General features: G+C 39.5%; 1 protein-coding gene across 12 annotated transcripts in view; it reads left to right on the top strand.

The window, feature by feature from the left end:
- The window catches only part of PLEKHA5 (pleckstrin homology domain containing, family A member 5), a 213,310-nt gene extending 203,905 nt beyond the window's left edge, over positions 1–9,405 (top strand). For 4 of the 12 annotated variants that reach the window (XM_004693235.2, XM_012732837.1, XM_012732827.1 and 1 more), the window contains 6 exons: positions 1,897–2,106; positions 2,971–3,105; positions 3,558–3,682; positions 5,360–5,505; positions 6,430–6,535; positions 8,535–9,405. In XM_004693235.2, coding sequence (XP_004693292.1) covers positions 1,897–2,106; positions 2,971–3,105; positions 3,558–3,682; positions 5,360–5,505; positions 6,430–6,524 — 711 coding nt within the window. In that variant the 3' untranslated portion in view covers positions 6,525–6,535; positions 8,535–9,405. Of the gene's footprint in view, positions 1–1,896; positions 2,107–2,970; positions 3,106–3,557; positions 3,683–5,356; positions 5,506–6,429; positions 6,536–8,534 lie in introns of all 12 variants that reach the window. The other 8 variants (XM_012732834.1, XM_012732828.1, XM_012732830.1 and 5 more) reach the window with 4 other exon arrangements.
- Positions 9,406–11,889: the final 2,484 nt, after the last annotated feature.

Here is an 11,889-nt window from a genome sequence, read left to right as displayed (position 1 = left end):
TCAGTGTTTTTGTGTCTTTTGGGTAGATACCTAGGAGTGGGATTGCTGGGTCGTAGGGAAGCTCCATGTTTAGCAGTTTGAGGAAATTCCGAACAGTTTTCCATAGTGGTTGTACTAGTTCGCATTCCCACCAGCAGTGCAGGAGAGTTCCTTTTCTCCACATCCTCGCCAACATTTGTTGTTGCTAGTTGTTTGAAGGTGTGCCATTCTCACTGGGGTGAGGTGGTATCTCATTGTATAAACCTTTTTTTTTTTTTTAATCATTTCTACACATTAAGTCTTTTTTTTTTTTTAAGATTTATTTACTTATGCATACAAGAACTGGGGTAACGGTCAACGGTGTGAGGAGTAAGAGGATTCACCAGAGATAGAGTGAGAAGCAGAACAGGCAGATCTACTGAAATCCACTGCTGAGGAGAGAGACAGGAGTGGTCTGCTGTGGCATGTGGGTCATCCCCCTAGTCAGGGATCAAACTGATGCTGCAGTGCCTGCAGATAGCTCAAGAGTGCTGCACTTAAACCCCAGGTGCCACCAGGAAGGTCCTGCACATGAAGTGCTTTCATTTTCCATTTTCTTTTTGTTTCCACTTGAGCTTCTTTTTTTCTTAAGATGTATTTATTTATGCATACAGAACTGGGGTACAGGCCAGAGGTGCAGGGGCAGTGAGAGGATTCACCAGAAACAGAGTGGGGAGCAGAACAGGCAGATCGACAAAGTACACTGCTGAGGGGTGCAGCGGGCAAGACAGGAGAGGTCTGCAGTGCCATGTGGATCACAACAGGCAAGGATTGAACTCGCACTGAAGTGGCTGCAGCTAGCTTGCAATGCTGTATTCTAACCCGTTGCACCACCAGGGAGGGCCTCCACTTGAGGGCACACCAGTGTCTCAGTCACTTCCCAATGCTCCAGGCCCCAAAACACAAAGAAACATACCAGTGCTATTGCAGATCCTAGAATTTGTTTGATCTTTTCAAATTGCCTTGATAAAAAATAAGCTAAAATTAGGTGTTGGCTTATAGCTGATGATGGAATATTTATTTTGAATGTTATACCAACATTTTACATTTTCAGTAAGAAAGTGAGAAGGAACAGTTGGTTGGTGAATGTAGGGCCCAGTGTTTCCAGTGTTTCCTTCAGTAGGTCAGAAAACAAGCCATTTACTGACACAAAATAAATAATTGCCACAGCTCTTTATTCATCATAAAATGAAAATGTTTCCTCTGATTAAATTAGTGAATGTGTCACTTGAAATATTACATCGCCTTTACAGGAGTTTCTGCTAGTAAGAATCTGCCTGCCCTACAGCCCCCTACTCTTGAGTTTTGTACAGTTTCCTTTTTCAGGGCTATGGGGAAAGGCTTGACACTTTTGTCTTTTTCTTAAAAACAAGAAATGCCAGGCCCTCCCTGTGGCACAGCGGGTTAAAGTGCAGCACTGTGAAACTTGGAGCACCCACTTCAGCATGAATTCAGTCCCTGGCCCGGGAGGTGTTCCACATGGCACAGAGACCTCTTTTATCGCACTCACTGCTCCTCTCAGCAGTGTACTTTGTCGGTCTGCCCCACTCTGTCTTTGGTGAATCCCCTCACTGCTCTTGCACCTCTGACCTGTACCCCAATTCTGTATGCATAAATAAATAAACCTTAAAAAAAAAAAAGAAAATACCTTTGTTAAGTTCCTTTTCTCTCTCTACCCTCCTTTCTTGTCTTTCTCCTTCCTTCCACCATTGACAAGATACCACCAATTACCAGTGAAGGCTTAATAATTTCCCTTTCTAGTATCCTCTAAATCTCCAATCTTGATTTTCAAAACAAAGTAAATGCATTTTAGATCGTTTTTTATTCCAGCAAGTTACTCTGTGTTGACATGTGCACACGTTTGTTTTTGATTTGCAGGAAAGACCGCGAAGTGCAGTGGAACAGCTGTGTTTGGCTGAAAGCACTCGACCTCGAATGACTGTGGAAGAGCAAATGGAAAGAATAAGGAGACACCAGCAAGCATGTCTGCGGGAAAAGAAGAAAGGACTGAATGTTCTTGGTGCTCTAGACCAGACACCCTTACAGAGTCCTTCAAATTTAAGGGATAATCCATTCAGGCTTACCCAGGTATATCATTTGCTTCTAATCATTCTGTGTAAATCAAATACCGTGTGAGTTTTAGAGTCATGGAGTTACATGTTGGATGGTTTTTGAGTGTGTACACTATGGGGAGTTGTTTCATACTATGTAAGCTTATAATGATATGTTAAGACTTCTTAGTAAAGGGGAAATGGCCCTGGGTTCAGAATACCTGAACTAAATTATATGTTGGCTATAAAATGTCAGCCCTTGCACTGGTTGTGTATTTACTTCCCTCTGCTGTGAATCAAGAATGACACAAGCTGCCTGTGTGTTGTACAGAGATAGATAAAAGGGTGCTCAGCAAATGGAAAAATGCCTTGTAGTTCCCAGATGGTCCCCAACTCCCCTCCCTATACAATGTATGTTACTCTGAGTGTCCTGATTTAATATGACCTAAATTGTAGCTAAAAGGAGCTTCTAAGTCAAAATTCGAGGTCTGCTCACTCATCACATCTCAGCCTTGTAAAGCAATGTCATTCCATTTCTTCTTTGTTACCTGGATTCCAAACCACAGGGCAGACTAACAAACATTGATCTGGCCTCTCCCTGTTAGCACTGACTCTTCAGCTGAAAGTACTTCCCGTCTTCCTAGAAATCCACTTTCCATCTAATCAGGAGCAGGCATTACTTTGGGACATTCAACAGATTGAATCTGTAATGCAGAGTTATTCAGTTCATCGGTTGAGTAACTGCACGTTCTACACGTTACAGAATGAATAAATTTCCTCTGTTGGTTTTCATAAGGAAACCTCTTTGTGAGTGAAGATCCAGCTTTTTTTCAAAATGACCAGGTGCTATCTAAAAATTAAAGCTACTGGACCTGAAAACAGTATATAATCTCTTGAGCAGACTCGAAGGAGGGATGATAAAGAACCTGACGCTGTCATTAGAGAAAATGATGGAAAACCAGACCACGAAACTCCTGCAGCAGAAATTGTTCGACTAAAAGCAGCTGAATCTGAAAGCACAGATTTCAACAGAGAGGTAGATTACTTTCATACAGCCCAACTTACAAAAGGGTAGTTTTTTTGTTTTGTTTTGTTTTGTTTTGTTTTTTTAAGATTTATATATTTATGCAAGCAAGAACTGGTGTATATAGGTCATTGGTGCAGGAGGTGACATGTTTCACCAGGGAGAGAGAGGGGGCAGAACAGACATATGTACTGAAACACTGCAGATGGGAGCAGCGGACAGGTCAGGACAGATCAGCTGCACCATGTGGATCACCTCGGGGTCGGGCGGAGATCAAACTCATGCTGCAGTGGCTTTAGCTTCTTAGTGCTGTGTTTTAACCTGCTGCGCCACCAGGGAGGCCCCAGGGTATAATTTTTAAAGAAAGTTTTATTTTGGAAACATTTTAGATTTACTACTAAATGTGAAATATGAGACTGCTTTGAAAAGGCAATTTTCTTCTTCTTCTTCTTCTTCTTCTATAGTCTAATAAAACAGAAAATGTATTTTGTGAAACACTTTTCAAACCTGAGCCGAATGGAATAAATACTGAGGAAGTGGTGGATACAGAGAGAAACCAAGAAAAAGTACCTGAGGATATTTCAAACAGGTAATAATTAGGGAAAACAAGTAACAGAAGATATTCCCAAAACTGTGACTGGTCAAAACTGGGGAACTTCAGAGTCAGGAAGTCTTGGATTCCAGGTCCAGCTTGGATACTTGGAAGTTATGGGATCTGGAATAAGTTCACAAGTTCTTCTACTTGTGAAAATGGAGATGTTATTAGTTTTTAATCTCACCAGTATGTCATAGATTAAATAAGAAAATACACATGCAGCACTTTACAATAATATCATTACATAACATACAGAATATGCAAGAGGCACATATGCACAGCCTCCTTGCCTATGTGATCAGAAGCCTAAGTTGTCTGATTTAAAACTCTGACATTTTGGTATTTATGTTTTAGCTATATTTCTTAATTAGCCTTCTTAATTGTATTCTCTGTCTCATCCTCCACAAAAGAAAGTTACTGGGGCTGGAAAGAGAAAAGCCATGATTTCATGTTACTAGGAATGCCTTTATCTCTTTAATGAATAGCAAGATTAAACTTGGAAAAATGTTTGGCAGTCGCTGATAAGGGAAAATATTGATGAATTTTTGTAATAGGTGTAGATTAAAACTTAGCCAGTAGATACAGAGTCAGTGAGTTCACAGTGATCAACAGCAGCAAAGTAATAATAATAATAATAATTTGTTGGCCATTTTGGAAGATGCTAGGGAATTGATTTATTTTTCTCAAACCTGGAAGATAAAAAGAGAATTACGTATCTAGCCTTTTCCAAACAAACTCAGCCAAAGGGTTTATGAGGATTTTTTTTTCCTTTTTAGAAGAATTTCTTTCAGGAAGAAATGAGAGAACAGTGCTGCTTTGCTAACCTTGATGATATAATGGAGTTAAACAGTATTTCTCAGTAGCTGCTAAAGCTGTCAGCTGAAAATCTGACAGAGTACTTTATAATGAATGGATCAAGCTAATAACCCCTGAATTCACTTATCATTTTTAACATCACAAAAAGAGGCAAGCTGCTAATGCAGTAATGCAGGACCACCACCTAATCTTGTACCTCTTGCCCTGCATCCCCCTAAATCTGATCAAGCCTCGTGTCCTACTAGTTTACCCATAATTTAAGGGATGCAATTATCAAAATCCAAATTGTCGAGATCTACACATGATCATTGCTGATTCACAAGTAGAAGAACCAGCAACTTTCAAAGCAAAGGGAAAAAGGACTGTAGGGTGTTTTAGATTGAAGTAGCCTCAGAGATTTGTCAGGCATATGTATGGTGTTTGGACTTGTGTGAATTCAAACAGGTAACTTCAGGGCGATACAGTGAATGATCAGATAAGCCTTAGCACTAGCTGGATATTTGTTGATATTAAAATATTATAAATGCAAATGGAAGTATTCACAGATTACAAATTTTCAGATTGAATGCAATGTCCGGAATCTACTTTAAAATTATTAGGAAACAAGGGGCTGGGATTATCTGAAATGAGATGGGCAAAGTGTGGGTAATCATTAAAGCTGAGTCTATAGGTTCCATACATTCACTCTAATTTGCTGTGTGTGTTTGAAGTTTTCTTACCAGGTAGAAGGAAAAAATTAATTGCAAGTAATATGTCATCTTTTCTGTATGGTCAAATTTTTCATAACAGTACATTGAAAAGGGGGAAATGCATTCTATAATACCAGATTTTCCTCTTTTAACCTGTTTTCGGTAGCCCTCAAAATGAGACACAGCTCACAAACCATAAACCAGAAGGCCACTTGGAAGAAAATACGAAGGACAATATTCATGAGCAGGAAGAAACTGTTATATCTTATGAGCTAACTCTGGAGGCCTCCAAAGGAAATCAGACAATGGCAGGTGGGTATTACTTGTTTCGTCATCTTCTCATTGAAACACCCTCTGAACTGCTCTTCATGATCCACATGGGTTTTTTCTTTAATAATGGAAGACTGTGACCCATAATGTGCTTAAAAAAAAAAATACAATTGTCAGTATTCTTCTGGTTTTTCCCCAATTTTTTTTTTCTCTTAACTTTTTTTTTGATGGTTTTTGGCAGGGCTTGGGATGAGGGATCACACTTCAAGTACATATTATCAGTTTTTTTCCTCATAGTCCTTCAGCACCAAAAAAAAAAAAAAACAACTCATAATCCCTTTCTCACTCCTGTCACTTTGCAGAAATATAAATTCACTTAAAATCAATTTTTCAGGATTATTCATGGGAAGAACATTCTCTATTTTACAGAACCATAGCTTGCAAATTTACATCATCGTTCACATTGCCTTTTAACACTCACTAAGAAGCAGTGTATACAGGAATTCTCACATTTCTTGTAATTGTCACTGACCACTGTGGTTATTGTTATGGCAGGTCTGGGTCAAGTTGGTGGGTGGGTATGAAAAAACCACACAGTTAAACTGTCTGTATTACTTAGTTTTCTAGAACGAGGAAGAATTTTAGAAGTGAGACCCAGTGACACTGGTAGACACATGACAATCTCAAAGACAAAAGACTTTAAATTTGTTTTGCAGCTTTATCAGAATGTAACTGACATAACATCATCAAAGTTGAAACTGTACAGGAGAGAGAATGTTTTTAAAAATCTTCAAGGGACACTTCCTCCCAAATGATCAGTAGTCACATTAGAGAATAACAGCACCCCAGTAAACAAGAAATGATGAGCTGCGGTCATAGCATCAAGATTAAAGTAGCCTTTAGCCTTTCCGTCTCCAAATGTGTCCTGAAGATGTTTACCCTCTCGTGTTTCTTGGTGTGTTTTAGTGAAAAATGTGCCCCCTCCTCTTGAGTCCTCGGCGTCACCAGTCCCGTCCACTCAGCCGCAGCTCACAGAAGGATCCCATTTCATGTGTGTGTAGTCTCGGAAAAAGTACGTGCTTGCCTTTCGCGCCTGTGTTTGCTCGTAGAGTTTGGCAGTTGAATGCAATTCATTTGTTGGCTCAGTGCATAACATCTGAGATGAGCTCTGGGAGAGTGGGGGGGAGCTGGAGAGCCCTGGGCAGTCACTCAGCTACCCAGCCTTGGGCCTTCCCGCGATCTGCTACATGACAGCATCCTCTCTGTCTCTTATTTCACTAAATAAAAAAAGAGAGAGTGACAGAATGAAAGAGCAGCACACTGGAGGGAGTGCCATGCCAGCCTGGTGGTGCCGGGCAGCTGTGCCCCCACGCAGTCCTTCTCCAGTAGGTGCTGACACTTCTGTTTAAGTCATTACTAGTTGGTGGACAACTGCGCCTTTCACAGTTGTTGAGACATCTCCACTGCATGGGGAGTTTGTCGACTACTTTAAAAGACAAAGAAATGCTTGTGGTGCAGTCAACAAAAGAAATAGTAAAATCTTGGTCACCTCAGAGATTGTTTCTAAATTTTTTGAAACAGGTAGTTAACTATAAAGAAAGACATGGGTGGGACCAGGGAAGCAAAAACATTTGACAGGGTGCATGACAGTGATTTTTAGACGCAGACAGCTTTCCTAAGTCTCGCTTTTGACCTTTGTGGACAACTGCTCAATTTTACCTGCCAGTGTGTTTTTATACACACCCACTGTTGTTGTTGTTGTTGTTGTTTCTTTTCAGAAAAACCTATAAGGCTTAGAGTGAGCATTTTACACCTTCTGCATTTTTTTTTTCTCATGGAATCTACCATATTCACTAATGTCTAGTGCCTTTGTCTCATTTAAACAGTAGCAAGCAGGAAAAATACCGTTATGAGCCCACGTACTGACCTGTTCTTTGGTTTTGGAGTCTCAGAATGCCAGAGTACAAATACTGACAAGACTGGTGTTTATTTACTAGAATGTACTTCCGCTCACACCTTCTTGTAGCAGATATAATCTGTGTCCTTTCTTCTAGCCAGGAGGATTTCTGTCGTATTGTCTTGTCAGGTTTGTGATTCCTACTTGAGATTAAGATTTGTGATTCCTACTTGAGATTATCTCTTTCTGGAGCCTGAAAAGGCCTTTCTTTGTTATCACTCAACTTCTATGCAGAATTGACATCCTCTCAGCGTTACAGTCTATTTGTTGAAATTTCTTTCCTATATCTTGCCTCCATCGCTTGTGTATTTAAACTTCTGACCTCAAGCCTACAGAAGTGACTCTGGCCACTTGTGAGGAAGCAGCAAACACAGGATAGTGACCTGATGCCCGCTCGGCCCCTGCTCCACCAGCCGGCAGCTGGCAGGTGGCTTCTGTCTTTGTGCAGAAATGGACCTGAAGAGCCACTCAGGTTCCCTTGCAGCATGATAAAAGAAGGAGACATGATTGTATACAGCTCGATCCGATAAAGACAGGCTCCGTTAAAAACTCAAGTACAGTTCTAGATCTAGTTGTTGATTTTTGCTCTGTTTTCATGTGAGAGCCCACTGCACGCTGGAATGAGGCACAGTTATTGCTGGCTATTCTCTCGTTTCAGGCACACAGCCACCACAAACAGCTAGTGGCAGTCTAGCTCAACTGTTTTCCTCTTCTCACTGTGCAGAGTCCATCTTTCTGACAAGTCACTCTGGCGGGACTTAGGAAAGTTGTCCAGATGACACTACTGTGTGGGCAGCTCAGTGTATCTTAAGAGATTTTTGTGAAGTAATGAAAATAAATCGTTGCTCACTTTGTTAATCTTTTGGATTCAGAACTTGGGGAGCTTTTTTTGGTGGGGGAATTGATATTTAGCTACATTTGTGTTTCTCTGCCTTGTGCATTCATCGTAAGGACCCAAAGCAAAAGTGTCCTTTAATTATATTATGCTCTAGGCTTTTTCTGACTATGCTTGACAGTCCTGTATGACACACTGTCACCTTCAGTCACCTTAGGAAATGGTTATTCACTCCTTCACAGGTGTCAAAGTCACTTTCTTCCTCTTTTTATTTTTCAGCTATACTGAATTCTCTTGAAACTATTCAAAGCTAAGGACATGGACCTTCAGCAGTGTGAGGAGATATTGTACAGTATATTTTAAATCTATGAAATTCATAGTTCTGATGCTTTTGGCCACAGAGCATCATTTTATCACTTCTGGAAAATGTTTATTCCAAAACAGCTTTAATAACCCCACACATGCACTCCGTCAGCTCCAGGTCGTTGTCTGGACACCAGCTTGCTGCTAGGATTTCAGAGCACACACGTGAAGGTGCTTTTTCATGTGCAGTCTACAGCCACGGCTGACTTAGTTGCTGATTTCCAGATCTCGATGTCTCTAAAGTCTAGGTAGATTTCTATTTCTTTTTGCTTTTCAGGACATTTGTTCAGTTACTTCCGAGAAAGCCTGTTTTCCTTTTTCTTTTTACTCCTCCTGTTTCACTTATTGCAATGCTTTGTTTCACACTTGATTTGTAAAAATTTTATATATATATTTAAAATGTGCCATTTTATTATCGCTAAGTGAAGTATGTCCCGTTTCTGCTATCATTATTTCTCGGTCAGATTGCAACGTTAGCAGTTACTGCCACACACACTCATCCGCTTAACCGCAAATGTTAATGCTTACTTTTTCTTAAAAACAATTAAAAATGTAGGTACTTTGAAGTACTGGGCTTATACTTCATTGGAATAGATGTGTACAGCAATAAGCAGGTTTTCAAATCCAGTACTTAGTCTGTGTACAAATGTAATTATGTTCATTGTGTATATATTATACAATGAGCACATGTAATGTAAGTATTAAAGGCTACTTCCTATTGTTTAAATGCAAATGTTCATATCTCATTTCTTTTTTATCATGTTAAATAAATGTTGATGTTCTTAAATCACTTGTGTAAGAAGTTTTTCACTTCCCATCCGAAATGGAAAAGCTGACAGACTTCTGGAAGAAAAAGCCGTCTGCTGTCTCATGATGGACAGCATTATAAAAGGCATCTAACATCTGGCCCAGTGTCCCCATGTCAGTGTGGAAGAATTGAAGCTCAAGAATAAACCACCGTGGCCATAAGCACATTGCAGGTACGCACAGAAGGAAAGCACAGATCACGTTGGCCTTAACTTTGAGGCCGTAAGCTCAACACCGCTGAGAAAATTTTGTTTTGTGGCATCTTCTGTGTATTTCCATGTTTTAAAAAAGCTCCATGGCCTGCAGTCTCCTGTGCTCATCCCAAGGGGTGCGTAGGCTGGAAAGGGTTATTTCTTCGACACGGGTAACATAAGCAGGGTCCTCGGAGACCGTTCTTTCCTACAATACATCCTTTGCAGATGTTCACGCTCTTCAGAATCAATTACATTTTCTTCCCTCTATAACCTTTTGTTCATGCTATATTGTTCCCAGAGTGCCAGGAAATTTGATGCTTTTGGATTCCTGTATAAAATGACTGCATTGGTCCTGGTCAGGCTTTTTTCCTCCCATGCTATATTAAAGAAGATTTAGACTTAATTCAAAATGCAGATGTATAAAAACTCGTCTGCTCCAGACAGCAACACACAAAATAAAATGCAAATGGAGACCGTCTGTGTCACAGGAGGTGAATGAAAAGAAAGGTTCACTTGGAAGAAGAGAGTTGAGTTTCCTTTATCCATAAAAAATGTTTAGACATCCTGCCTTTACCTAGAGATTTCACAGAAAGTCCTCTCAGAGAAACAGCTTTTAACTATTTCAAGAAGAGAAAATATCCTGTACTGGGGTGTCTGTGACACTACTAGGAGTGGAGAAAGCCATATAGAGTAGTTATCACTGTTGTCAGCATTTCAGGAAGCAAGATGAAAATCACATATTTACGAAAAGTCAGCAAAGTTACTTGTTACAGAATATAGCAAAAAGGAATACTAAATTCTTTGAAAATTCAAGCCAGACCCATACTTTCTATCTCACCTAAACCCACTGTCCACATTCCCCTGTCTCCTCAGAACAGTACACAGAGAACGCAGGAGTGCAGAACTGGGGGTCAGGTGGGCGGGGAGTCTGGCCAGGCCTTAGGTCCACAGGACAGATCATCATGGGCCACTTTCTGGAAGTAGGCTTCAGAGTTTTAGGGATGTGCCTTATTGGGTCGGCTACTTAGTCACACGGTCAGGTCCACACACTCACCTGCTCCCAATTAATAGAAAGTTAGCTGTCATACCATCCTGGAGTAGTAAAACTAATACAGATAACTATAAACAAGGGATCTGCAAATTCTTTGTTTGTGTACCCACAAACAAAACACAGCTCTTAGCCCCTGTCTATACATATTTTTCTTTAGTAAACCTGACCTTTTAAAAACACAGTTCTTGCCATTTAAGAACTGCTCACTTGTGACTATGCAAATGTCTTTTAAAAAAAAAAAAACCTGTTTGCCACTTGGGGGAGGGGAGGGAGGATAACCACGAATTCCTTTGCATATTTTCAATTTGACATCTATAATGTTTCATAAGTTAACATTGTTGAAAAAAGATGTAATTTTTAGCATCCTGTATCTATGCCCTAAGATGCTGTTTTTCTAAAAGTTTCCAACAGAATCTAAATACTGTTTTAATCATTATATCACCCATTTATGAAGATTTTTCATAATGGGAAATTTAAAGCATTTCTTTTTCTTACCAGACTTCTAGCTTCATTTTATTTCCCCACCATACTTTTATCATAGCAATTACTATAATACATTAAATTTAATTTTAATTACTTCTCATTCCATCCATGGCTGTGAAATCTTGCTACTCAGCTGTTATAGTCATTCATGTTCTCCCCTCTGCAGAGGATTTTTTACCCTGAGGGTTAACAGTAAAATTCAGAAAATTATCTTTTCATCTGTGAAGGAGAAAGGCACTAACAGGAAAGTACCTCAACTTCAGCAGGCTTAGAGGTCACCTGTTTTAGATAGGAGCTCATCTGAAACATAACAGTCTAGATAACCAGTCTAATAAAAGCATCCTTGTCCGTACATCCTTGAAGTTTTCCAGTGTAATTTGAAGAATACTCTAGCTGACCTAGTACACTTACTGACTTATGTGTGCTTTTTGCGTTTAAGCATTTTCTTCATGTAAAAGTTTTATATTGATTTAGCATATGACTGAGAAACCTGCTGAATGACAACTTGGAACAACTATGAATATGTGAGTAATAAATTGATTCACATAGTATGGAAACTTTTATACTAATTTAGAAAGTTTCCTAGAATTCTTCCAGAAAAAAAGGTGGATTACATCATTCAAAGGTTGAAAATAAAACTTTGATGTGTGCGGTTTGTATGCTAAAAGCAAAAACTTTAATATTTAACTTTTAAATTTAATATAAAGTTTTGAAATTTAATTTGAAAATGATTTGC

This window comes from Condylura cristata, unplaced genomic scaffold (assembly GCF_000260355.1).
Source record: "Condylura cristata isolate star-nosed mole 26May11 unplaced genomic scaffold, ConCri1.0 scaffold00036, whole genome shotgun sequence".
Lineage (NCBI taxonomy): Eukaryota > Metazoa > Chordata > Mammalia > Eulipotyphla > Talpidae > Condylura > Condylura cristata.
This window is presented reverse-complemented; position numbering and strand designations above follow the sequence as displayed.